The sequence below is a fragment of the Fusarium mangiferae genome (genome assembly GCF_900044065.1).
Source record: "Fusarium mangiferae strain MRC7560 genome assembly, contig: FMAN_scaffold008, whole genome shotgun sequence".
Taxonomy (NCBI): domain Eukaryota; kingdom Fungi; phylum Ascomycota; class Sordariomycetes; order Hypocreales; family Nectriaceae; genus Fusarium; species Fusarium mangiferae.
In genome coordinates, this window is record NW_024573928.1 from 2,022,708 (window position 1) to 2,048,647 (window position 25,940).

Sequence of the window (25,940 nt, forward strand, 5' to 3'; positions counted from 1 at the left end):
AATCACCTCGGCAATGGTGGGATAGACGGCGGCACCAGCCTCACGGGCCACCCAAAACTGTGATTAATCAGCCCGAAGCGACCTGAATCGGGACACTTATTCATGGGCAGCCGATTTTAGTGCGACATGTGGGTTAATTGTTGCACCGTGGTGGAGTTTAGTTCCATACTCGGGGTTCTCGAGTTGTTCCGTAAGTGGAGATATCGGCCGATGCCTCGGCATCTTTCAACTCACCTCGCCAGGATCAAGAAAACTCTGTACCAGAAATCAAAGTGCCAGAAATAATCAGTAAAACTCCACAGGCTTTATTATTAACCTTGCGTTTGTATTTTTGGTGGTCAGGGTGGAGGCCTGGGGTTTATCTTTCTCCCATTAGTTCATCTATATTGGGTACCGTATAGCCGGGCCCTCTATTATTCGTATAAATAAATACTGTCCCGAACTATCGGTAACCCAGATCGATCATTTATCACTCACCTAGATCACCAATCAGTCCAATAAACTCTTTCAGTACCGAATCTCACATCATGGCTACCGTCGTTATCCAGTACCCTGTCGGTCACGATTTCGATGTCGACTACTATGTCAACACCCATATGCCTCTAGCCCACAAGTGCGTCTCAGCATTCATCCTCGCCCCAAAGAGAAATATCTAATGAGCTACAGGCTCTGGGGTCCTCAAGGCCTTGTCAGTGGACAGGTCATCAAGCTCGGGGGAGACAGCCCCTACCAAATCTATACTATCATCACATGGGACAGCTTGGCTTCGTTCCAGAGGGCCAGCGCTTCAGAGGAGGCGAAGCAGATTAAGGATGATGTGAAGAACTTCACTACTGCGACACCTACTGTTGTTATTGGTGAGACTGTCGCCAAGGCTTAGCTTGCGTATCGTCCTCGATGACACGTCTGCCTTTAGAATTAGAGTCGTTCTGATGTCGAATGTTCTCGGTGGCAGATTTAGAAGAAATATACGTTAATAAGTTATGGGAGATTAGAGATACCAATTTCATCGATAGAACCGGAACATCGATATACCCGTGATAGTGCCAGAAGAAAAAGAAAAGCTCAAATTCATCCCGACTTTGCATTGAGTTGCCATCTCATCTTTCCAACATCCAAGTCCGCATCTGGCCCTTTCGTCACTTTAACCATCTCAAAATCTCCTTTCTGGATATGCACCACAGCGGTATGCTAAATGCACGTTAATATCGGTCTTCGCCACTGAAGGACTCAGGGTACTTACCGTCCCCAATGTCAGGTTCAGCATGCCTTCGAAGAATTGTGGCTTGTATTCTTTGGCGGCGTTTTTACTCTTGATAAGACTGAGTATGTTTTCAACTGCAACCTCGCCTTGCACCATACAAGCCCGAGCTTGCTTTGCACCTCCAGACTGGGCCACGTCACCCACAGCAAAGATGTTCTGTCGGGGCGAGGGCAAATTTTGGACTTGAAGTGTTGGCTTGACTAGGATCTCGCCGTTAGATGCGATGCTCTTGGGAGAATATGCGGCGAGGATGTCAGATCGTGGACGAAGGCCAGTGCAGGGAATCTGTAATCCAAGTTAACTCGACAGCTTCTGTGGTTGGTCTGTTGCATACCACGAGGTCAAAGGTCTGGGTCTCTCCGTTAGAAAATGCGAGACTAGTCTCCTGGACAGATTGGCCAGCGTCACTTGGAAAGCTAGGTCTCTCGCCGAGCCTGACCTCGACATCTTGATTCTTGAGTGCAGATATGACATGATCATGGAGCTTGTGACCAAACCTGGGTAAGAGTTGTTGCCTGGAATGAATGAGGGTAACCTTTTTGCTGGGGTACTCTTCTTTAATTTCGGTTGCCAGTTCAACACCAACCGCTCCAGCACCAATGACCGCGATTTTATCGGCCTTGGCGATGCGTTGCTGGAATCCTCGTAATTCTTCAATTGCATCTTCCTTGATACGTGCGTTCAATCGAGCTGGAGGAGGCTGGGCTGCGCCAGTGGCAATCACGAGATAGTCGTAAGGAAGGGAGACACCGCCGACGGTGTGAACATGGGTCTCGGTGATATCGGATGCCTCGTCGCAGACTCGTTGGAAGATGCCATCCGGAGCACCTGTAGCGATGTTGTCGTACGTAATGAAAGCATTGTGCTCTCGTCCTGACAAGACGGAGTTCCGAGGGAAGCTGAAGGCGTAGTTGAAATGAGAGTGCTTTTCGATGAGAATGACCCGATAACCGGAGGGGAGCGTGTGAGCCAGGCGCTGGGCAACAAGACTCCCCGCAAAAGAGCCTCCAACGACGACCACGACACGTGAGTCAGGTAACAGTCGATACGTGGCTTTATGGACAATTGATTGTCCCTTGTGCACTACCATGCGGGCCAGATACGACACAATGACTTTGACAAAGTCGAAATAGAAACTTAGCTGCTGTAAATTCATCGTACAGGCGCGTTTGCTTAGGCTGCGTGACGGGGTTGGAGACGTTGCAGATCCACTAATGTCAAATGCGAGATGATCAGATAAGATCTTTTTAAATGATTTCGTACACGAGAGAAAATAAGCGGAACCTGGTTCATCCGCGGGCTCCGATTTCCATGCAGATTCCGTGGGTAAATCACGGGGATAAATGAATAAACCGATACTCAATAGCGGTGATTTCGAGGGTTGGGACAGGGGTTCTCCGAAGTCGGCAGGGACCAAACTGACTTACAACGAGAGTCTGTTCACAATTTTGTAGTAAAAGAGGATGGAAAAGAAAATCGAGGTATTAGAACAACATATATGAATAAAAAATACTTAATAATGGATATCTGCTCATTTGCTTCGGTGAAAAGGAAACAATTAAGCGTAGACCAACTCCGTCTCTTGACCCGATATCCGTACACCGAACCCGAATCGGTAAATTCGTATCAGAACACCCAAAGCCGTGACAGGCCACCCACGCCGGCAGCTGGATCTGTTTGGCGGCTGCTACGCCTAGACCCTGGCCCAGCCACGTCTTCTTCATCAGAAAAACTCGGCGGGTGGTCTTCTGGCGGTGGCTGGATCCATTCCGTATTCCGCTCTGCCTCAGGCCTGCTGAGAACCTTGATTGGTTCTTCACCAGAAAGCTCAAAGCTTTTGCCGGCAGCCTCTACTGTCATCTCCCATTGAATTCGGTGCGTGTGTCGAATGTTGAATGTTTGGAAGGATGGATATAGGTCTTTACTTCGCTGCAGACGAAGGTTGAGTTGTGCCCCGATATCGAGATTCTCTGAGGGTCTCATCTCAGATCCTGAGCCACTTCCCTGTAAATTCTGAGTATCCATGGCTGTTCTTTGCCATGGAATGTATAAATCGCCGTCATACTGATTAAAGGCATCCTCCGCATGCAGCGTTACTCGAGCTTCGCAGTCTGTCTCATGAACATTCTTCCCCTTTGGGCACTTGATCTCGGTCTTTGCGACAACGTTCATGAAAATTCGGCTTATCTGAATTGAAGGAAGACCTGGCTTCTGCTTTTCAAGGTCAACGCCTTGGGGTGGAACTGCAAAGACCACGAATGACATGGGGCCTGGAGCTTCAATCTGCAGTGTTGTCGGTGTCTGGACCTCAACGCTGGCCACCAAAGGGCTGTCGCCTTGGAGAGCGAGGGTCTGGCGTGTCTTATGAAGATCTATGTGAGCTGGAAATGGCTCTCCGTTGGTATACAGCATCCTGAAGGGTAATATTGCTTCAGCGCTACCAGAGCCTCTCGATGCTGTCTTCAATTCCGCTTGCAGGTAGTATTCAACAAACGCCGACATTCCAGACATGTATTCGTACCGCTCGATCAAGAATGTCGGCGGAAGAGGCTTTTCCGATAAATCCGTTGTCAGATAAGTCTGATCCGGCCCTGCCAACGGCTGTAGTGCAGATACATCTATGCGATTAGGCAGTCTGATTGAGAATAACCAGCGCTGCTCTACATCGTGTTCAGCGATATGTATAGGGCCTTCGAAAACAGTTTTTGAGTACTCTGCTGATTGCACGAGATCAAAACGTCCGCGATATGTCGATGTCAGATGCCCTCGCCGCGCCACCATTCGCGATTTACTCCGAGCGTGCAACGAGATAGTTACCGTAGCCGACGAAGCGACGATATGACTCTTTCGAGTTATGTGACCTGTAATCACTTCTCCAGGGATGTATGTTGAATCCGGACGATCCAAGTGGATAGCGAGCTCAGGGCCCTTTTTGGCGGGAGTTTGCGGCATGTTGGCAGAAGTGTCATTTGAGTTGTTCCGTCAAAGGATCAATTTGTTGAGATTGACGTTGCCTCCTATATAAATAACACATTTGGTAAGGCATTGTCAGGTGCTCCCGTCAGACGCGGAGAAATGAAGTCGCATCACTTCCACTTATAGCCAAATATACGTCATTCAGCCTTACAAGCCACCTTCAATCGGATCCTTATGCCATCTTCTCTATGATCGGGCGCAAGACCTAAGTTATAAGGGGAGATATGAAAGATTATAATTTCTGTTCTTGATGATAGAATACTTTAGTAACTGGGCAAAATTTAATACAGGCTTTTAAAACCTTTACATCAATTGATTCCGGTCCCTAAGCTTAGGGTTCTAAGGTTTTTCCCGCCAATGAGTCCCTATTACAGCACAATCGGAAAGCGACAACCAACCATGAGGAGAGAGCGATCATCGTGTTGGTCGCTGGTCGCTTTTTTCATTTTATGCAACCCTCAGCAAACCCTTTTTCGAGTGGCAAACTCAGTCGACTGAGGATAAGGCAATGAGCTTTAGGCGATGCCACAAAGCCAGGTTTGATGGCTCAAGGGGGGACAGCAATTCCGAGATTCATTGGATCTTCATCGCAACCCACCGTAGTAGAGTTTGGTGGGGTGATATAGTGCCCACAGGGGCTTAGGTGCCTGTGAGATTGGCGGCTGGGAGATCTTGGCATTTGATCGGTCCTGTGGAATGACCCCGCACCTCTCCGGGCTCTACACAGGCAATAAAGGCGCTGAAGGCTGTCCGGGTATCGACACCTATCTGGGCGCTAGACCTGCTAAATAACGCTTCTGTAATTTTCGTCTCAGCCAACCTAGAGATATCCGATGAAAATCAGAGCTCTGCTCCGTATTAAAGTAAACATTGAACAGTGGTTAACCTTTAAGGCTTCCTGGTTTCCCTGCCAATTACTCGTTTGTCGTTTCATTCTTGAAGCAAGATTGGATTCTAGATATCTATCGAGAAGTCAATGATGCGACTGTTGTTGTGATCGCCATCTACAGTGGCTCTACTGACTTTGCTGTTTGATCAACCAGTGAATATTCCGCGACAACAACCGGAACGACAGGTACTTATGAACTGTCCACCACCACGAGGTCCATTCAAGGAGGCTTGACTACAATTAGGAAAAGAACCGGCGGTATATATGCAGTCAGCGTTTTTCTTCTTCAGGTCTGAAAGGCATGGCATAGTTTTGCTCGATTAATAGTTCAGTTTTAATACAGAGACATTCGTTCAGGGGATATTCTAAATGAAGCTAAGGAGACCTTATGTTATGAGAGCTCCTTTACAAGCAGACTTTACACTCTAGTCCCTGTCGCCATTCTCTTGTAACTTGTCTCAGTCTTCTCACGGATTCTTTTGCCCCAGATCATCATTGGAACATGAAGAAACGCCATAGCCAGTGCCCATAAGCCCATGACAATTGTCATATTCTGCAGCCCTTGAGCATCAAGCCATGGAACGAGCGCGAACGAAATGGCGATGCTGAAAGCATTACGCATAAAAGCAACGCCGATGAATGCTTCTCCAGTAATCTAGCTACGGTTAGCATATGTTTCCCGTCCCGAGATCATAGGGGCACATACGGCTTGGTAGCTGTCGATGGTCACACAAAGCGCAACATCGCTCAAACCGCCAAGGCCGAATCCGAAGATGGCGCTACCAATGCTTGGGTACATCCAATGCATGCCCTATTCCTGTCAGTGACTTGGCGCAGTAAAGTCAAAACTATCCATACCTTTGCTGCAGTAATACCGAACATCACAAAACCACCACTCATACAGACTGCTGGGAAGTGGTTCAGCTGAAGTCGCATTTCTGGCTCGTAATACCCGTAGTTCTTTCTTGTGAACCAGAGAATAGCTCGATCGGAAATCGCACCGTAGGCCGAGCCCAAGATACAGCCGATAAAAACCCCCAAACTCATGTTTCCTACCCCGACGGTACCGAAGTTATAAGGTGGCTGCGTGAAAACGATAGAAATAATCGACGCTTGAGCGGAAATCCAACAGAGGCAAAAGGCATATGTGAGGGCCGTGTACATGACAGCTGGGAAGCGGAATAAGATAACGACAGCGGTCCGGACAATGCCAAGTAGGCTTTCGTCAGTTTTGGTGACAAGCCGCATGCGTTGACGCCACGTGAGAAGCGGGATATCAGAGTTGATTCGATGTAACGAGGCATTCGATGTTTCCAAGGTGACACACGTGCTCATTTCGCCTGTCTGTGTTTCCGAGATGTTGTCCTTCTTCGTCGCCGCAATAGGAGTTGGAACCTCGGAGGACAGTTGTTGAGCCTCAAGACGCGGTATATACTTGCTCTCCTCGAAGAAGAAACAGAAATATAGTAGTAGAGCACCGTCAACCGCTGTGGTGACCCAGTAGCAGAGCCTCCAGTTTCCATTCGCGGCCACATAGCCTGCAATCACGGGGCTCAGAAAGCTCTGCTGAGCATCAGTGACAATTCCGCTGTCTCCATGGGTTTCGACTTACACCAATCATAACCATGACCATGTATAGGCCATTTGCACTACCGCGTTGATGAACGAAATACAAATCGGCAATCTGGCGCCAGTCAGTGTGATCCTTCACAGTGTATTACTTCCATACCGTCATCTCGACAATACTCTCATTTGTCGCACTAGCCAGTCCAAAGATCAACTGTGATATGTATAGTTCTGTCAGGGTCTTCATACGCGCCGACCAGATAGCCATGGCAAAGACGATGGCCGTCGTAAGCAGATACATTGATCGACGTCCGTACTTCACCGCGGGAGGGATAAAGAGGATACAGCCCACAGTGGTTCCGACATAGTTCAGGGCGTTGGCGTTGTTGAGCTGGCCGTACGACCATCCGAACTCTTGGTTCCAAAGCACCCAGAAGATCAGTGGTAAGGAAGTTCTGTCATGATTAGTGGCTCGTAGCTTGGTCGAAAGGCATAATAGCTCACTGAGTAAAGATGATTACCGTGACTGCGAGGATGGGGATAAAGTTCATGGATTTCCGAGCACGCGACCAGTTCTAGGAAAGTCAGTCGACGCAATCGCATCGTGTTTGACGCATTCATACCAGAGGATCGTTGGGGTCGTCAGTCGGCATCGGCTGCTTCACCAATTGAGGCGTTTCGGCAATACCATCCTCTACCAAGAATATGAGCTTGTGGACGAAGACCAGTATCTGCTTACTCACCACCGATCAACCGCACAGTACCCGGCGGTGTCGTGAAGTCTGGCGGAGCTGGTGCTACTTTTCTGGACATGCTGAAAACGAGGATGATATTGCTAGAGAGATGTCTCTTGAGCAAGTTGAGCAGTGATAATTTGTGAGTTCATGATAGCAACTGGTCCAGGGGTTTTATGTTGGTGTTTATCACTGTGTCGGGATGGCTAGTTGTGATAGGAACCTCTTGCGAGTCAAGATAGCATGGCCAGATGATCGATTGTCCTGGGGCTCCGCCTACCTTATACAGTTAGTCTTATCGTTCAACTCTTTCCTAGCAGCCGGATTCATTGTCCGAAATGCGGGGGATGCGGGGACAGTCCAAGCTAAGGTTAAGTAACTTGGGAGAATTCGGCAGCAATATTGACCTGTATCGACTTTTGGCCATTGCATACTTGAGCACATACCATAGTTAGACCTAGGGTCTCTACATGTAACAAATCACTTGATGAAAGAGATGTCATCGAATCGACCCGATCAATTGTTTATCTACCTACGTAAACATCTTCAACCTGCTGCCCAAGGAAGTTGGTCAACCGCCAGCAATCTATTACAGCAGCTCCTCCAAATGACTGCAAAGCTCCGATGGCCACGATACCATTCATCCAATTGTACGGACTATTTCCCGCCGCTTCAAAAGTGATATGAGTAAAATATTCCACCTCATCCTGCGTGTAATCCACGTCGATTGAGTCTGGCTGCGAGAACTCGATACCCGGCCCAGGTCGGAACAGCCCACGAGCCTGCACAAAGATATGATGACCATCATTTGTTTTGATCGTGTACCTCGCATCTAGCTTATAGTAAATCTGTTCCTTTCTGTCAACACACAATGCAGCGACGCTTGTAGGAAGTTGAGGCGCTGCCAACCTTCTTGGAATGAACCTGTTCTGCCCAATCAGCACCACTGTTCTCGACAAGGGTGCCTTCTATGCCTGGTCCCTTTACAGTCCCAGACTCGATACCTGCAATCGACCTCGTGATACCTGTGCCTTGTATGTTCTCGATATCATAGCCATTGGTTGGGTGCATTTTGGCGACAAGGCGATACACAAACTCTAACCCCGGGGCCCTCATTGCCGGCATGTCGGGGTACAGCTGGTTGCCAGGGCTTGGCTGCGTAGTTTGAGATGGCTGCGACATTGCTTCAACCTAAACGATAGGAGTCTATTGGATGCCTGTATGACCTTTAGTGCTATCTTTAAGCCGTCGGATCTGTTAACCTTGTTTATATAGCTACGCGTTACTTTACACGATGATGCTCGAGATCATCAAAACTCGCCTGGTGACATTTAGGGCAATCAATTCCGCGTGGCACTGCATGCTTTTCTGGGTGTAGCGCGGATTGATTGTTGATCTTTGCCGCTTTAAGCAGCTTGTGCCGCGCAGATTGAGGTTCCAGACCTTGTCTCTGCACTCTGCACTAAAACGAGACAGTGACGGGTTTCACGGGCTCCGACAATACGACAACCCGCTCGTCCATCGTTCGTGGTCTTTAAGGAAGAAAACACAGATAAGACAGTCGCGCAGTAGTTACCATCGCTCTCGTCATCAGTATTCCGGGTCATGATGTCGAAATTGACGAAGAATTCGTGTAAAGTACAGATGAGGCCACTTGGGCTGGGTATGTTCATTGGTTTCTCCCCTAGTTCTCACTAAATCTGTCCAGACTATGGATCAATAAAGACCGCTGCTGAGATCATCAGCCTTTCTTTCGCCTCAGATCCCCTGATCCGTTGGCTCTCTCGCGATCGCTCTGGTCCCGGCTGGGAGACTCTGACACCTACCCTGCAGCAATGGCAAGAGGCACGCCTGCGAGAGTATTCCGTGCGTGGAATCGCTGTGGAAGCCGTTACAATGGATGATTCTCATAAAAGCATTGGGTCATGTTTTTTGTTCCCTCCCAAGCCACTTTATCGATGGCTGAATCCACTGTGGTGGCCATCATACTGCCGAGTTTTATGGGACGAGTGGTTGGTCAAACCAACGGAACCGTTCTCTTCAGAAAAGGTGATACAACTCGAACAAGCTAGTAACAGCATATCTAACAGGCCTTTACAGAGGATCGGGATCATGATGGATTCTCACAACGATTTCGAGCAGAGGATCAAGGAGAAGTATCCACCAAATTCTCTTTACTACCTCGAGATCGCCGCGGTCAGACCTGATGCGCAAGGGATGGGAGTTGGGAGAACGATCATGCAATGGGTAGTGCAGGAGCTAGGAGACGATCCATGTTATATTGAGTGTACTGACAAGAAAAATGTAGCGTTTTACGCCAAGTATGGCTTTGAGGTTGTTGAAGAGGCGGAATTGGTCGACGAGGAGGACGCAATGCCACCAACGACTTTATTTTACATGATTAGAGATACATCAACACTCAAGAACTAGCGCGAGAGATGATCTATAGAGAAAAGGTCTCCCAGGCTTTGTTTGTTTCTTGTTTCAATAGTTGTGTTTCAATAGTTGAATGTATCCTTGAAATGACTTATGAAAGGTGAAACTTATGTAGCAGATGAACCGTTTATGCAGCTGTTATGCACACGCTAAGCGATCTTGAGTTAGCGTATCCCTTATCAGGACGGACAAGGTAAGCTTTATCGCTCTCAAATGATGCACGAATCTCGACGCTAGTCTATTTCAGGTCTCTACAATTCCCCTCCTAATCTTGATCTTTGGCTCGTGGCGACGAGCTATCTCGGACCGAGGTATCACCCCTCACGTCGATAAGACTTTGGAAAAGGTTTGATTACAATGAATGTCATTCTTTTGTCGAAGCCTGCTGTTATTACGATATAATTTATCCACGTCGCGTTGCAACCCCCTCCCGTTACGCGTTTGGCTCAAGCACCTATGAGCTCACGGTCGCGACGCGGGTAAGTAGCGTGTTGGTAGCAGCGGCGATATCTCATACTAAGAGTTCCCAGTTGCTGGACCTGTAAAAGAAGACACAAAAAATGTGACGAGAAACGCCCAGTCTGTGAAAGATGTGTCCAAGCGGGCAAGACTTGCGAGGGCTACAAGACACGATTGACGTGGGGTTCTTCCGACACTGCAAGCTCAGCAGGGGGTGGTATAGTCTTGAAACCAGTTCGTCCGCCACGCCAGAAGGGTAAATCTTTACGTGATAGTAGAATAAGCCCTGTGGTTGAGAGCGTGGTTGACGAGTTGGTGAACTTGCCGGACTTTTCTTCAATACAGTCGCCGGATGACCTGGACCTGCTATGTCTGCAATTTGAATCATTCTCCGAGGGTTTGCCAGACGAGGAGGTCTCACAAAAGCTCATGGACAGTTGTAAGTCAATAAACTGATGTATTGCGATCATCTAACCAGTGTGTAGTTACTACTTTCGGATACCAGACGATTACAGGTCGTGCCGGACATGATACCATGTTCAAGTCCGACATTTTACCACTTTGTGAAGACAGTATCTCCCTTAAACACGCTTGCTTGGCATACCAAGCAAGTCTCGATATCGATACCAGTCACTTGACACCTCTGTACATGCAATCGGCTCTTTCAAACTATCTCAACGACTTGGAAAGTCCAAGCATGTTGTGCCAAGATGTGACTTTGGCGACGGGGGTTCTATTATGCAGCGTCAGCGTAAGTAGAAATCTTATATACATGCCAGGGCTACACTGATACTAGTAGATAAACTCACTATATATCTGGTCGCCGCTACTGAAAGGCCTCCACGGAGTTCTTCAAGCGCGTGAGCTGCTAGACGATCCACAGCGACCCCCCGTGGCAAACCACCTCCTTGAAGCTGTTGGGCTTCTAGATATACCGTTCTTCACTCTGAATAGGATTACACCATCACTGGAAATATGGAAATCCTATGTCCAACCTCACAAACACTCTGGTATTGAGCAAACTTCAGGGATACCTTATAGTCTAATGAACCTGCTAGCAAACATGGACTCTACTACTATTGAACAAGATCTGCTGCAGTGGCCTGGAGAACTCGGCGATGAGTTCGCACAGATCCATCTTTGGGAAGCGTTCCGACTCGCAGGTATTCTTCACAGCCGTTGTCTGGCTGATCATCAACAAGATCAAACAACGCCACCAAGAGCCTATGTCAGCACCGAAATATTACGCATGAAGGTGTTTGCATCGATCCAAGCAATTATCGGAATCGGCACGTTCAACTTTCGACTCTCACTCGCCAGGGCCATATTATATCCTCTTTTCATAGCTGGCATTTTGGCAGAAAACGCCCAAGAACAGCAGCTGACTCGAGTGGCTTTCCAATACATAATGCAAAAGGGGCAGGAGGCCACTGAGCAGATAATCATGGATATAGTGGCAAAGGTTTGGAAGAAGGGCAAAGGTGGAAATGAAGCGTCCAAGTTGATGATAGCTACTGAGGCTACGGCGGAGCTGAATGCTGAGATTCATCTTTACTGAGGCTGAACAAGCCATAGTAAAAGGGCCTCAGAGCCTAAACCCAATAGTTCATTCATATCCGCGGGGGCCCGACATACGTCGATGAACTTTAACAGAAAAAGCCAATAAAGGTCAAGATACTAGAGTGAAGAATGAAGAGATCGTATATATCGGCCACTATGGTTTCATCTAAGCTAAGACTGCTTCCTTGATTCCGATAGCACCAGAGACTACCGGTTCGGCCTTTATATCCTCACTAAACTGGCGGGGTCCGTCATCGAAAGTCCCCATCTTGTCCCTCTTACAAGCAATGTTATCAATAGCCAGGATGAATTCTTCCAGCACACCCATGTCGAGAATCTTCTGCATACGAGTGTATCTTCGTACATTCTCATCCTCGGCTTCCGTGACGACTTTGCTAGTCTCATCCGGTCCGAACCTCATCCATTGACTACCATCAGTGAACCGAGGCCATGGATCTTTACCATAGGAGTAATCGATGAAACTACCAGCCATAGTTCTTGCCAGCTTCTGCTGGCCTGGCGTCAATCTCTCATCGAAATTGAGGAAGACATAGAGCAGGTCGAGTGCATGGTAAGCTTGACCCTTGAATATACTGTCATGAGTGCACACCTGGTCGAAGTGATAGCCGAAAGTTTGTGGAATATCTGAGCGGTGAAGAGCGAGCCAGTTGTGGATCTTGAAGGCCGAATCGCCCGTCATGTCTTCCAAGGCTTTCAGGAGCCCTTCTTTCGAGAGATCAGGAGTGACACCATAGAGATCAAGGATTTCATCGGTAGCCTCTTCACTCAAGAACTTCTTCATTCCAGTTCTCCACGAGTCAAAGGTCTCCCCAGCAAGATCTTCAGTGAAGATCATAGCTTCGTCGGTAGTATCTCCGACCATATAGCTCTTAAGCCACGCCGGAGGTGAAGTAATACCGTTCGCGGTAGGCTTTGTCTTATGGAAAACGCCATCATCGCATGGGTTACCTGTGGCGTTGAGGAGGCCCTCCACTGGGATTGTTGCAGCAGCCACGACAGCCTCAGGGACATTTCGAAGCTGATCGAGAGCAGAAGGAGAGTCCGCATCAATGCCAAGATATCTCAACAACGCGCGGTAATGCTTTTCGTGATGCTCTAATGGCCAAGTCTGGATGGTGCTCAAATGACCAGACATTGCGATGGCGCGATGGAAGGGGGCTGGATCCTTAGCAGCAATGTTGTGAGAAACACTCATACCGCCAGCAGACTCGCCGAAAATGGTAACGTTGTCTGGATCACCGCCAAAAGAGGCGATGTATCGATTCACCCAATGTAAGGCAACCTGCTGATCGTAAAGGCCAAAGTTGCCCACACCTTCGAGACCATCGCGCTCTATATCTTGCTTGACTGCGGCTGATGCGAGAAAACCGCCGAGGCCGACACGATAGTTGAGGTTGACTGTGACAACAGGCGTGTTGCGGGCTGCTGCAAAGGTCGTCAAGTTGACGCAATCGAAGACGCCCTTATTGGCACCGCCAAAGAGAAAAGAGCCGCCATGGATATAAACCATCACGGGCAACTTCGCGCCCGAGTCAGAGCCGAGTCTTGGTGTTGTGATGTTCACGACAAGGCAGTTGAGCTCATCTTCAATTGGCTCTTCAAAATGGGGCGCAATGTCAACGGGGACAAGGATATCTTCAGGTGTATTGTACTCTGGCGGGTTCGGCGCGCTGGGTCTATGGAACAGATTTAGCAACACTTCCAGACCAGAACTCGAAAATAATTACCCCAATTTTGTCCCATCGTGAAAATCGTTGGGCCATGAAGTCCTGATTTGTGAACGTGTCCAACGCTTGGAGAGCGATGCGTAAGGGATGCCACTGAATTGGTGGATGTTGTTAGGGAAGCTTAGGCCCTTCACAACACCAAGGCCCTGAACTGTAAGTTCTGTAGTACCGATTGGGGTCTTGCTGGCAGGCATGTTTGACCAATTCGCTGAGGAAAAGTTCGTTGAAGAGAAACGAGATACTAGAGCATGAGGCTCTTTGGTAAAAAATACTTCTACACAGTCCCCAGGCAGTTTTTATAAGCTTGATAACAATTACTTTTACTTTCAAAAGACTTCAATTACAGAGGGTCAATTGTCTTGTCGTATTGGAGATGCCAGTGAACGCTGGGTGATCCACTAACTCGATTAAGCAGGCTGAGGAGCGTCCGACCCCCGCAAACGCCCCGTGCACTAGCGAGTCTGGCTGATACAAACAGCGACACGAGGATAATATTCTCAGAAATTACGGTAGATTGTCGGTATGGGCGACTTTCGTCGGCGAAACTCTCCGCCTCAAGTAGCTCGGAAGCGGGATTTGTAGATTGTGTCTTACGGATCCCGAGAATGCCGCCTCAGAGACCGAGGGTCCCGTGTGTAAGGACACAGCACTGCTTTCGACTAGGCGTCTAGACACATACCGTGATACAAGGCAACGTTGTGACTTAGAATGGTAAGTAGGGCTGGGGATCGTTGGTACTACAATCGAGGATAGCTAAACCAACTGTCATGTACAGCTGAAGTGAAGACCGAGGAAGGCATACTGAGTGAAGCCATCTCCAGAGCTGTGATGATGGATACCCCGCCAATCGGGTCGTTGCAAGCGGGATATGGATGATCTAGACCCAATGAAGCATGCCTGTGCGAGGGAGGGGGGATGACCCCGATCATGTCCAGGGATCATGCCAAGCGACAGATAAGAGAAAGACCATATCAAGGCAATAGAATACACAATTTTCTTGCTCGCTGACTATATCTCGAGAGCTGTATTGTTCCAAGTCCCGATTCGCATTGACTGGGACAATTATCTTCTGAGCCATCTTGTCACACCAAGGAGCAAGCTTTACCCCGCGCGTAACATTTCCACTGATAACGAGACACTCATTCGTGGGCAGAAATGACAGGAAGTGGTAGGTCTATGGTCGTCTGTCCATCTCATATCGCTTGCTCCGGCTCACCGTATTAGACTTCATCCAAGATGTCGTGAAGCTCATCACGGTTCAGTCTGGGCTGCCAAGTACGAACCCAACGACCCCGACCTGGCAGACTCCACCACATCCAACCGTAGCAAGCGCACAGTCCCATGCCTTGCCTTCAGAAACCGATATCATCATCATTGGTTCCGGCATCACTGGCATTGGCGCGGCGCACTCCCTCCTGAACCATGCGAAAGGCACTGATCTCAAGGTGACTATGCTTGAGGCCCGCACAGCCGTAAGTGGAGCGACTGGACGAAACGGAGGACATCTTGTCTCGGATAGTGATTCCTTGTTTCCAGCTCTTGCCGAGACGATTGGTGTTGAGCGTGCGATAGAGACTGTGCGGTTCAGCGATGCCAACATTCGCCGCTTGAAGGAGCTTATCGCTCAGTTGGATCCCGAGGATAGAGAAGCGGTGGAATTTCGCGAGGTGACATCAGCAACGTCCTACACTGATCAAAGTTCATTTCGAGGTGCTATTGAAGAAGTCAAGCAACTGCTCAAAGCGGTGCCTGACAGTGAGGTCAAGTTCAAAGTATACAATAGGGAGGAGGCGGCCAAGGTAGGTTGAGTAGAACGCGTTCATGCACTTACTGCTGACTACCTGTAACAGATCTTTAATTTCACGAACGTCGTCGGCGCAGTTGCACAAACCGGAGTCGCAGCCTTGTGGCCATATCGACTTCTAACCGCAGTCTTGGCCTCCCTCAGAAAAGAGTTCTCAGACCGCTTCTCGCTCGAGACGAACACGCCCGTTCTCTCAGTGCAAGTTCAAGACGATGTTCTGGAATTTCCGTACCTAGTGCGCACATCCCGAGGATCCATTCGAGCTAAAAATATCATCCATTGCACTAATGGGTACTCAAGTCATCTGATTCCTGGTCTTGCTGGCAACCTGTATCCATTACGAGGAACTATGTCTACACAGAAGCTAGGCCCCAACTTTCCGCGAGCCGGCCACAGTATGTCTTGGTCGCAAGTCTCTCTTGGCACATATGACGCAAAGAGTGGGCATATTCATCTGGGCCTGTACTACGCTCAGCAGAATGCGAAAACTGGAGTAATGTTCCTCGGCGGCGAATCTCAGAGCCTCGACGGTCTTCTTACAAGCGACGATTCAAATGTTGCAGACGATGCTCGCCAAACCTTGACTTCTGCAGCACCCAAGATCTGGAAAGATACAGCACCGGTAGAGGCCCTGAATGTCTGGTCCGGAATAATGGGATTCACGGCAGACGGTATGCCCATCGTGGGAAAGCTTCCGCATAACCTCACGGGTCGAAGTGGAAGTGGTGAGTGGATTGCAGCGGGGTTCAATGGTCACGGCATGGATAAGTGCTGGCTTACTGGTGAAGCTATTGCGAGGATGGTGCTCGGAGAGACTGACGTTCCTGGGTTTCCCAAGGCATACCTGTTGAATGAAGATCGGATGAAGGGTTGGTCACCTCAGGGGGCTGCTGAAACGCTGATGGATCATATCATGGTTGGGAGCCAGGTTCCGACAAGCCATCTTTAGGGCTCCCCATGTACTTTTCAGCTTAGCAAAGTTATCTTCGGTGGGCCCATGGGTGAAACACTAAACGCGTACAGCCAAGCTTGGCTCAAGCAAAGCTTGAGATACCGCCCAACGCCTGAGTGTTGCAACTCATATGGTTAGGCTCCCCAGTTCTGAATTATCATATCAAGGCTTGAAAGTACCAATCGCAAATAGTATATAGTAATACTGAAAGTTTGCGGATGAGCTACTAGCTAGTAACTACAATAGACCATGAGAGAAGTTGGTGAACCTTGCTCTACACATCATGCACCTGCAATAAATGCACACTCTACATCAGATTTAGTTCAGCCAGTCAAAGATTGCAACGCAATATTGTAGCCTGCGTCTCGGAGCTATTGAACAAGCTTAATAAGCTTATATCTCAGCCGACCTCATCTAAAAGCTGGCGCGTAGCTATTCAAAACTCCTGATGTCGGACCAAAAAATCCGACTTCGGTCTCGATCACAAAGTGGGTTTTCCAGCGCTGTTTTAGCTCTCGAGCTGGGCCTACGACGGCGTTTTGTGATCCACTCTCTCTTCCAGGTAGTTGAGCAAGTTTGATTTGGCCGTCCGCTCCATTCTTCAGCCTCGAGTGCTATCACATACCAGAACTTCGTTGACCAATGTTATTCGGTCTTCATAACATCTAAGGAACGGCAGCTCTTGATTCACTAAGCTAGCAGGCTATTCTTGGGAATCCAAGGCAGTCTCGTGGTCACCTGGGTCTGGAATGTAGTGGCCATCTCCCCTCCAGAAACCCGCACTATCGAAAGTCTCAAGCCACAACCGACATGGGACCTGCAGTTGACCATGGGATTTATGAAAGGCTTCTGGCTCCAAGCCAAAGACTCTTGATGGGTTACTTGTCTACGAATGTCGCGAAAACAAAGCAACACAATGGTACTCCAGAGTTGAGGACATTTCTCGGAGCATTGTTGCCAAGTCTTATTATTTCTCTATGGCTTTTCAGCGGCCCATTGCCGCCTTTTGAGGCATTATAAAGTTGCAAAACGTAGGTGGGTTGTCTTGGCTGGTCTGGACCATGGTCTATAGAAAGAACAAGACTAATCCTTAATGTCTGACTCTCAAGCCCAATATTTCAGAGTAAGCCACACGAAATCGACTAGGGGTTCAGCCAGCCAAAGATGTGAAATCGGTAGGCTAACGCAGGGGGGCCAGCGTAGCGGGTGCATTAGATAGAGATCGTACGGTAGATCTCACAAGGCGGTCTGCCATGGATGGAAATGTTCGTCAGACACGCTGTTAAGAGAGCAAAATAATTAATGCTTTTCAAGCGATTAAATATATAGATTGAAAGCTACGAAATATGAGCCAATACGGTATTTGGCGTAGAAAAACTGTCCTAGAACGACCTTAAAACACCAAGGCTCAAAAGCCTTTTCCCCGGAGCAGACCAAAAGCGAGCTTTTATCACATTTAAACGGCCCCCAATACTCTCGTCTTTGTATTTTAGAAAGATGTCACAGAAGAATGCCATTGTCATAGCCGGTACATAAAAGGACACAATGCCATATTCTCCCTTCTTCATCCCTCGCATTGTCACTCGGCCCCACGTGTATCCCAACCCTTCGAAAAAGTGAAACAAACCGCGTTCGATTTTCTGTCTATTGATTTCAGAGTTCTAAGCTAGATCGGTTTCTTTCCGGAAAGGGAGTTCAGCTGCGAACTAGCATACCCAAAGAGAAAATAGTCACCCACAGCTCTGGAATTTGAGGTCCCCTAACACAAGTCCAGCCACATCTAGACCAGCCACTGTTCGCTTTTAGGGGTCATTTTCGGATCTAGGGCCAATAGCTAAAAATTAAGCATGCTCAGGAACGGCCAGGAACGGTTGGGGATGCACATGTAGATCGCAATCAGCTAAGGCGGTGCACCATCTCGTTTGCACTATTTGCAGGGGAGCTTGAGCTGAAGAGAAGCCCCGGTGACGGTTTTAATATTAAATATGTAGAGCAGTATCTAAGTACGGGTATATATGACCCGCTGTTGATCCTTCAAAATTCCTTCCAAGAAAGCATCGTCGCATTTCGCCATTCTTCTTCATCATGGTGAATCTCAAGAATATCGCTCTTGCAGTAAGCGTCCTTCTTGGATGTGGACTTGCTGTCCCTGCACCTGCTGCCCCAGCCGCTGAGGCCGGTGCTATCATCCCGGGCAGCTACATCATCACCTTGAAGCCCGAGGTTGATGCTGCCATGGCCAAGACCCATTTAAAATGGGTCAAAGATGTTCACAAGAGAAGTCTCACCAAGCGCGAGACTGAAGTTGGTGTCGAAAAAACTTATGACAGCAAGTCTGGCTTCCAGGGATATGCTGGCTCATTCGATACAGCGACTATCAAGGAGATCAAGAAAAGCCCAGATGTAAGCCAGCACCTTCAGTTATTAGGTGCACATGCTAACTAGCTCCTCAAGGTCCTGGCCGTTGAGCCCAACCGTGTATGGAAGCTCAATCGCATCAAGAGCAAGCGAAGCCTCGAGAAGAGAGATGAGATCACCCAGAAGAAGTCCACCTGGGGTCTCGGCACGATCTCTCATCGCAAGAAGGGCTACAAGGAGTATATCTACGATGACTATGCTGGCACTGACATGTACGCCTATGTCATTGATGGCGGTGTCAGAGTGACTCACAATGAGTTCGGTGGCCGTGCAAAGGCTGCCTGGACCAACTGGAAGGGTAATAACAAGGACGACGACGGTCACGGAACCCATGTTGCGGGTACCATTGCTGGTAAGACCTATGGTGTTGCCAAGAAGGCCAACATTCTCGCTCTCAAGGTCTTCAACGGTGATGAGTCTGATACGTCTATTGTTCTTGACGCCTTCAACTGGGCCGTCAACGATATCATCAAGAAAGATCGCACATGGAGAGCCGTTATCAACATGTCTCTCGGCGGCGAAAAGTCCACTGCCTTCAACAAAGCTGTTGACACCGCATCTAAGAAAGGCGTCGTCACAGTTGTCGCTTCCGGTAACGATGCTATAGATGCCGCCAAGGAGTCGCCCGGTTCTGCATCGACAGCAATCACTGTCGGGGCGATCGACTCCAACTGGGCTGTTGCCGATTTCTCCAACTGGGGAAAGACAGTCGACATCATGGCCCCTGGAGTAGGCATCACTTCAGCTGGCCATAAGTCCAACACTTACACCTTCACCGAGGATGGAACTTCAATGGCTGCCCCTCATGTTGCGGGGTTGGTCTTGTACGCGATGAGCGTGGAGGAGGTCGAGGGAGTTGCTGATATCACGGCTTGGCTGAAGGAATTGGCGACTCCGAAGAAGATTTCTGGAAACCTTCGTGGAGCGCCTAATCTAATTGCAAACAATGGCAATTGGGTTCAATAGAAGACTCCTGGAATAAAATTTAAGCATGTCATGAATTAGTAAAGACAGTCGGATTGTCAATTGCTCTTTTTTGGTGCCTTTTCAGTGTACATCCCGCTCGGCAATGTTCAAGCTGTCGGATCGCGGGTGTCCTAAATTTCACCCACGTTTCGGCAGTTCGTGAATAAACAGTTAGTAAAGGGATTCTGGAAAACGCAAGATTTTGCTCATCGGTGAGACAAAGTTTTGGGCGGGCTTAGGGTAATCATCCGACGAACCTAGCATCTTGGGCTATTTTTAATCCCCATCGCAATGATGCTGGGCCTTGCGACGCCCTGTAACAGGTGAAGATTATTACGTGTCATCCAGATACTGATCCGAAGATACCGATTATATATTAATGATGGATATCCCGTTAGTAATCGCTTTATCTCGCGACTAATCATTCTCCACATGTCGGAGGATATCGCACTCCGCTGGCCTCTGGACCCTCGCGTCGGATTGATGGACATAATTCAGATCGGCCGGATGTAACGGGAACTTGATATCTACCGGCATGCACAGACTGCAAATCCCGTCTAGCTCATCGACACGGATATAACGGACACGTCTTATGACAGTCGTATTGTTCCCCTGTCACCCAACACAGCCTCTTTTCTGTCTCAGGCGGAAAAGATGGCAGCCTTTGCTTTCATATCACCAGCCCTCGATTGGCTCGGCTCTGTGGGATTCTCGCGTTTTCACTCAATGAGGCTGCCCGCGGAATGCTCCCGGCTATAAGGAAATTGATAGCTCGCGTGGGAACAAGCACTACCGAGCCACTAAGATGACGATCAAGTGTCCGAGCACCTGGAATGTTGCCCCGAACTTCCTCCAATAGGTTTAATCGGCACCGCCACACCGCAGCACTTTGCCTTTTGCGTCTAGCATAATCAATATTGGCGTTGCAACCGAACGTGCCGCGCTACTGGGGGAATAAGCAGCCAGTGTCGTAATCAGTACTAAGTGAATTGATAAAACCCCCTCCTTGACCACAATCCCGTAGCATTTTCATCACTTCTGAAGCATCATCAAAGAGATATTGCGATACAATGGCTAGCGAACCCACAGAAACCCCTGGATTGACTCTGCCGCCCGCTCCAACGCCAGCGTGGGAGGTCTTACAGAACCTCCAGCAGGGCCAAGAGGTCCGAGACCAGTGTGAAGAGTTCGGACATATTCGCTGACTTGAGGGGCCAGAATCAAAATCCAGAGCATGACGATGTCGAAACTGACGAGGGCTTTGATGGTCACAGTGACTCAGACCTGGATTCAGCCCTGGGATCCAATGCGGCCGACTCGACTTATTCTCTGAGCTCAAGTATCTTTGAGTACCGAACCTTGCATGGAAGGACCTACCATTCGGATAGAGGTACAGCTCAATACTGGTATGCGTACTTCGGCTTAGTATGTATCTATTCTAACGAGGCCCAGGGCATCGAATGATGATCAGGCTAGTCAATCTTTGGACCTTGCGTAAGTGAACGCTCCTGTGAAATATGGCGAGGGCATCTAACAGTAGCGAGACATCATTTTACCCTCCTTCTACTGGAAGATAAACTTCATCTGGCACCCCTCAAGCCAGATATCCGAGTCAGTACCGCCAATCCTAGCGTATCGGGTCTCTTTTGCTGATAATGGCCTTGACAGAGAGTGCTTGACATTGGAACGGGAACAGGTAGGGGGCCCCTGGATCGACTCTATTATCTAATTCTAACACATTTGCAGCTATCTGGGCCATGTAAGTAACGATTGGATGGGAAATCGGACGAGACTGATCACGATAAAGTGACTTTGCCGACGAACATCCTCACGTCGAGGTCGTGGGCACTGAGATCAGCCCTATTCAACCAACCTGGATGCCATCGAATCTACAGCTGTGAGTTTCCCCACTGTGTATAATAGCATGGAAGCTCACACTTTGGCAGCGAAATCGAGGACTGCAACGATACCTGGACCTTCCAACCAGACTCCTTTGACTTCGTCCATATGAGATTCATGCTTGGGAGTATCACAGATTGGACTGCCACTTTCAGAGAATCTTTCACAGCTTGCGGCCCCGGCGGGTGGGTTGAGAGCTACGAAGTATCATCCACTATGGAGAGCGACGATAATTCTATCCCAGATGGAAGCGCTATGAAACGGTGGGGTGAAGTATTCGAAGAAGGCGGTCAACGCGCAGGAAGAAGCTTTGCCATGATCCGAGAAGACGTGCAAAGGAAGTCGATGGAAGAAGCAGGCTTTGTCAACATCCACGTCGTGGACCTCAAGGTAATTTCATACTTCGGGCCAACTTTGTGGATCGGTCTAACAGTCTCGCAACAGGCACCAGTTGGACCCTGGCATACAGAAGAACGGCTCAAGCAGGTTGGACAATATATGCAGGCAGCTCTGGAGCGAGACTATGAGGGCTATCTTTTGTTCCTGGCGTGCGAGCTTCTAGGATGGACAGAGGACCAGGTCAGAGCTCTGTGCACCCAGCTCCGACGGGAGATCCGATCAGGTCAACATCATCCGTATTTCAGACAAAGGATTGTGTACGGTCAGAAGCCTGAAATCTGATAGAGCCCCCAACACTTTCTTGCTTCATATGGCAGGCCGCTCCATATAGATTGAGGAAATTCTGGGGAAGTTTCAAGATGCCTTGAGATCATTTATCACGCCACTTGGAGTAATGGGCACAGTTTTCTTGGATTGTAGCAGAAGTTGCGCGGCATTTCTATGACTTTATATGAGGTAGCAAATGACAATGAAACGAAGGTTCTATGCCAAGGTAGGGTGACGGCAAGCTCATAGTTGGATACCAGCCGCTTTAAGAGATCTCTATATAGTTCTTGTAAGCTTAGAGATGCGAGGTTCATAAATGAAATAAGCATAGCTCTGGTTGGTGTGGATAGTCACTAGCAACTTGATCCTGAGGCTCGAGGGAAACGGTCCAAAACCCAAATGCAGTTTGAAGTTGGCTATCAAGCTGCTCGGGGACCCCATTCAGAAATAGCCATGGCCCTCTCGGGGGCGACGCTGATGCGTTGTCAAAACACTCTTGCCACTTTTCTTCTTCGTCCATGAGATACTCCATAGCATCCGCTCTATCAGCAATGAATGGAATCTGGAATGCGCCGGTTGCATATGCGAGCCTGAAGTCGCATGGCTTTGTCGCTCTTAGTCGCCGAAACCCGCTCTGCCAACTCCTCACGATTCGGCCAACATCAAAGAAGGCAGAGATGAAGGCGCAATTGAGGATGCCGTCCTCCATAGGACGTAGATCCCGCTGCCGTGAAAAGCTACCAGTAGCCCCTGCAATGGGAAGCGAGCGCAAATGGTGCAATGTGCGCGGGTAGCTAGGGGCCCAGTTAGAATACCTACGGAAAGCCATGTCTACCCTATCATCCTCAGTATAATAAATAAAGGTGACATGCTCAAGTCGGCTGACAACTTGGCGCAGCTGGTCAGGAGAAGCAGCAAGTTGGTAAAAGTCATCAAAGGAGAGACGAGTCCTGGCATCAAAACAAACATTGCGTAGTCCCGCCTTTTGACAGTCATGGCGCCAAAAGTCATGTGCAAAGTTCGTAAAGCTCTCTAATCCTCGAATCTCCAGAGTGTCTAGTTCAGGGTTGAACCAAAACGTTCCCGGTGCGGCTGACTGTGATCGCCTTAAGAGGAAGCAAGGAAGATGCACCCTATAGAATCGACAAGCGCTCGCACGAGATTCGGTACTGGTACCGAAAATAGCACTAGGCCTGGGGGGATTGACGAGTACTAGTCTGTACTGTTCATCGACAGGTGGGCCGCGGGACAATGATTTCTGTAGATAGAATCCGCCACCTCGCACGCTTCTGGACCAAAGCTCAACCGCGATATAACGCTCACAGGTGAGACTCTGCGTCCAAACCATTTCTCTGATTTCCTTGGGGAGTTGTGGAAACAAATGAAAACTCAGGTTCGACTTTGTCATTACAGGATTCAGAATGCTTGGATGTTGGACGGATGATTCTCCGGAGGGTGGCTTGGAAGACTCCATGATGAAGATGGGAAAGTTGAATGGAATGATTAAAGCTCTGGAAAGGAGGGCAAGTCTTTCTTTTATGTAGTACAACTGAAAGTTTCTCGATAACTGAAAACCCTATTAATCTCTATCAGTGAAACTTTGTTGGTCTCATTGTAATATTATACTTTCACAGGCCAATATATTATTGGCAGCTGTGCATGTAACTCAAAACATATTTTGCTACACATCGATCATAATTTGTCTACCGCTTTATATTGTTTATTGCATAAGCGGCGATATAGTCAATTGGTGCGTTGAGCATTAGACTTCGCATCAGATTTATTACTCAGTACACGGCTGACGAACTACTCATGGCCTCAATCTCATCGGTAACTTAGGTTCTAACCAATAATTGCACTTGAAGTCGTATTTTATTACTAATCCGGGGCTGATTCACATGGATTCCCCAACGGTGTTGGGACGCGTACGCCGAATCATATCAGGAAGCTGTCAGAAGCGAGCCAACAGAATGACCAGGGGTAGAAACCCTCCCCAAACACATCTCCTCTTGCGGCATTTATCGATGCTTCAGTACTTGTGAAGTTTACTTCCTTTCTTCACCTTTACGCGATTTTGATAATGCCAGCGGACGAAACTCCTGCTACGGTGACTGGGGGTGATGAATCTACGACGGATCAACCTCTGCATCCAGTCACACACTGGGAGCAATTAAACGAGGTATGACAGGCCCTGTTAGACTACTGTTAACATAATGTTGACACGTTGTAGCAAGAGGAGGCAGATAACCATGATGCCGACTCTGTCATCTCCAACCCCGCCGAGTCGACAGCATCAATGACCTCGAGTATTCTGTCGTATCGAACCATTCAAGGTCGAACCTTTCACTCGGAGAGAGGAAATGCTCAATACTGGTATTTCCGCGGAAAGTTGTCCCTACGACTACGGGCGCTAATGTCGTATCGCCAGGGCTGCCAATGACGAACAGCAAAATGAGTCGATGGATATAGTGTGAGTTTTCCCTCGTCCGAGGTCTCATTCTCATCCACTAAAATTGCGAGACATCACTTTTTGAGTCTTTTGCTTGATGATAGGCTCTTTTTGTCACCCTTGAAGGATAATATACAGGTCTGTGATTACCTGATCTTCGGTCGCTCAGAAGCTCATACCTGTTAGTCAGCTCTGGATATTGGAACCGGGACAGGTAGGACGATCATCTCAATATGAGCCTTGAGTCAGTACTGACGAATAGTATCTAGGTATTTGGGCCATGTGCGTACAAGACGAGCTCAACTGGTAGAGATCTCATTCTAATGCTGAACCCTGGAAGTGACTTTGCCGACCAATTCCCAGGCGCAAAAGTCGTAGGTACTGATATCTCGCCTATCCAACCGGCATGGGTTCCGCCTAACCTCGAATTGTAAGCCATGTCTACCATTTGTCTGTAGCTGTTTGACGCTGATATCTTCTGAAAGCCATATCGACGATTGTACACAGCCATGGACATTCGCGCCGGATTCCATCGACTTTGTTCACATGCGTTATTTATTTGGCAGCATCAAAGATTGGTCAGCGTTATTCAAGGAAGCCTTCCGGGCATGTAGACCCGGCGGTTGGGTTGAAAGTCACGAGGCCTCCGCGATGATGGAGAGTGATGATGGAACCGTTACAGATACTAGCGCTATGCATGAATGGGGAAGATTCTTTATTGAGGGTGGAAAGAAGATGGGACAGCCATGTACTATTATTGAGGATGATCTCCAACAGAAGTGTATGCGAGAGGCTGGCTTTGAGGACATTCAGATCGCCGACTACAAGGTAAGAACCCAGTCTGACATTGATGACGAGTGGCTTACAGCGGCACTGGCAGATTGCTATCGGAGGGTGGCCTAAGGATAAGAAGATGAGGGAGATTGGCCAGTATGTTCTAGCTGCTCTGGAGCAGGACTTTGAGGGGTATGTTCTATACATGGCGAGCCAACTGTTGGGGTGGTCAATGCAAGAGGTGAAGGTCTACTGTGCGCAGCTTCGGCGGGAACTTAGGTCAACCGCGAACCATCCTTTCTTTCGTTATCGTGCTGTCTATGGTCGAAAGCCACAGATCTCTTGAGGGTTTATATATCGATGCGTATTTCATTCACTGG

General features: G+C 48.6%; 13 protein-coding genes across 13 annotated transcripts; 7 read left to right on the forward strand and 6 right to left on the reverse strand.

Moving 5' to 3' along the window:
* Positions 1–527: 527 nt before the first annotated feature.
* Positions 528–880, forward strand: FMAN_11634 (uncharacterized protein; the record flags this gene model as incomplete). The annotated part of the gene is made up of 2 exons (XM_041834472.1): positions 528–613; positions 667–880. 2 exons carry the CDS (start codon positions 528–530, stop codon positions 878–880), a joined length of 300 nt encoding a protein of 99 aa, XP_041684733.1.
* Positions 881–1,071: 191 nt separating this feature from the next.
* FMAN_11635 (uncharacterized protein) lies at positions 1,072–2,420 on the reverse strand (the record flags this gene model as incomplete). The annotated part of the gene is made up of 3 exons (XM_041834473.1): positions 1,072–1,191; positions 1,244–1,549; positions 1,599–2,420. 3 exons carry the CDS (start codon positions 2,418–2,420, stop codon positions 1,072–1,074), a joined length of 1,248 nt encoding a protein of 415 aa, XP_041684734.1.
* Positions 2,421–2,890: 470 nt separating this feature from the next.
* On the reverse strand, positions 2,891–4,216 carry FMAN_11636 (uncharacterized protein; the record flags this gene model as incomplete). Its single annotated transcript, XM_041834475.1, has 1 exon — positions 2,891–4,216. One exon carries the CDS (start codon positions 4,214–4,216, stop codon positions 2,891–2,893), a length of 1,326 nt encoding a protein of 441 aa, XP_041684735.1.
* Positions 4,217–5,547: 1,331 nt separating this feature from the next.
* FMAN_11637 (related to HOL1-Putative substrate-H+ antiporter-unknown biological function) lies at positions 5,548–7,508 on the reverse strand (the record flags this gene model as incomplete). The annotated part of the gene is made up of 8 exons (XM_041834476.1): positions 5,548–5,784; positions 5,836–5,940; positions 5,988–6,692; positions 6,742–6,813; positions 6,859–7,150; positions 7,200–7,270; positions 7,319–7,389; positions 7,439–7,508. The coding sequence occupies 8 exons, from the start codon at positions 7,506–7,508 to the stop codon at positions 5,548–5,550; spliced, it is 1,623 nt and encodes a 540-aa protein (XP_041684736.1).
* A 110-nt stretch (positions 7,509–7,618) lies between these two features.
* On the reverse strand, positions 7,619–8,611 carry FMAN_11638 (uncharacterized protein; the record flags this gene model as incomplete). The annotated part of the gene is made up of 3 exons (XM_041834477.1): positions 7,619–7,705; positions 7,966–8,277; positions 8,339–8,611. The coding sequence occupies 3 exons, from the start codon at positions 8,609–8,611 to the stop codon at positions 7,619–7,621; spliced, it is 672 nt and encodes a 223-aa protein (XP_041684737.1).
* A 423-nt stretch (positions 8,612–9,034) lies between these two features.
* Positions 9,035–9,859, forward strand: FMAN_11639 (uncharacterized protein; the record flags this gene model as incomplete). Its single annotated transcript, XM_041834478.1, has 3 exons — positions 9,035–9,092; positions 9,138–9,478; positions 9,530–9,859. The coding sequence occupies 3 exons, from the start codon at positions 9,035–9,037 to the stop codon at positions 9,857–9,859; spliced, it is 729 nt and encodes a 242-aa protein (XP_041684738.1).
* Positions 9,860–10,321: 462 nt separating this feature from the next.
* Positions 10,322–11,882, forward strand: FMAN_11640 (uncharacterized protein; the record flags this gene model as incomplete). The annotated part of the gene is made up of 4 exons (XM_041834479.1): positions 10,322–10,344; positions 10,396–10,763; positions 10,810–11,075; positions 11,124–11,882. 4 exons carry the CDS (start codon positions 10,322–10,324, stop codon positions 11,880–11,882), a joined length of 1,416 nt encoding a protein of 471 aa, XP_041684739.1.
* A 168-nt stretch (positions 11,883–12,050) lies between these two features.
* FMAN_11641 (uncharacterized protein) lies at positions 12,051–13,826 on the reverse strand (the record flags this gene model as incomplete). Its single annotated transcript, XM_041834480.1, has 2 exons — positions 12,051–13,581; positions 13,633–13,826. The coding sequence occupies 2 exons, from the start codon at positions 13,824–13,826 to the stop codon at positions 12,051–12,053; spliced, it is 1,725 nt and encodes a 574-aa protein (XP_041684740.1).
* A 961-nt stretch (positions 13,827–14,787) lies between these two features.
* On the forward strand, positions 14,788–16,385 carry FMAN_11642 (uncharacterized protein; the record flags this gene model as incomplete). Its single annotated transcript, XM_041834481.1, has 3 exons — positions 14,788–14,800; positions 14,857–15,431; positions 15,483–16,385. The coding sequence occupies 3 exons, from the start codon at positions 14,788–14,790 to the stop codon at positions 16,383–16,385; spliced, it is 1,491 nt and encodes a 496-aa protein (XP_041684741.1).
* Positions 16,386–18,473: 2,088 nt separating this feature from the next.
* FMAN_11643 (uncharacterized protein) lies at positions 18,474–19,772 on the forward strand (the record flags this gene model as incomplete). Its single annotated transcript, XM_041834482.1, has 2 exons — positions 18,474–18,791; positions 18,843–19,772. The coding sequence occupies 2 exons, from the start codon at positions 18,474–18,476 to the stop codon at positions 19,770–19,772; spliced, it is 1,248 nt and encodes a 415-aa protein (XP_041684742.1).
* Positions 19,773–20,842: 1,070 nt separating this feature from the next.
* FMAN_11644 (uncharacterized protein) lies at positions 20,843–22,352 on the forward strand (the record flags this gene model as incomplete). Its single annotated transcript, XM_041834483.1, has 9 exons — positions 20,843–20,938; positions 20,991–21,178; positions 21,225–21,266; positions 21,317–21,383; positions 21,441–21,468; positions 21,519–21,531; positions 21,580–21,669; positions 21,719–22,061; positions 22,116–22,352. The coding sequence occupies 9 exons, from the start codon at positions 20,843–20,845 to the stop codon at positions 22,350–22,352; spliced, it is 1,104 nt and encodes a 367-aa protein (XP_041684743.1).
* A 295-nt stretch (positions 22,353–22,647) lies between these two features.
* On the reverse strand, positions 22,648–23,811 carry FMAN_11645 (uncharacterized protein; the record flags this gene model as incomplete). Its single annotated transcript, XM_041834484.1, has 1 exon — positions 22,648–23,811. One exon carries the CDS (start codon positions 23,809–23,811, stop codon positions 22,648–22,650), a length of 1,164 nt encoding a protein of 387 aa, XP_041684744.1.
* Positions 23,812–24,417: 606 nt separating this feature from the next.
* FMAN_11646 (uncharacterized protein) lies at positions 24,418–25,906 on the forward strand (the record flags this gene model as incomplete). The annotated part of the gene is made up of 9 exons (XM_041834486.1): positions 24,418–24,516; positions 24,568–24,710; positions 24,766–24,807; positions 24,858–24,924; positions 24,973–25,000; positions 25,056–25,068; positions 25,127–25,216; positions 25,272–25,614; positions 25,667–25,906. 9 exons carry the CDS (start codon positions 24,418–24,420, stop codon positions 25,904–25,906), a joined length of 1,065 nt encoding a protein of 354 aa, XP_041684745.1.
* Between the last annotated feature and the right edge of the window lie 34 nt (positions 25,907–25,940).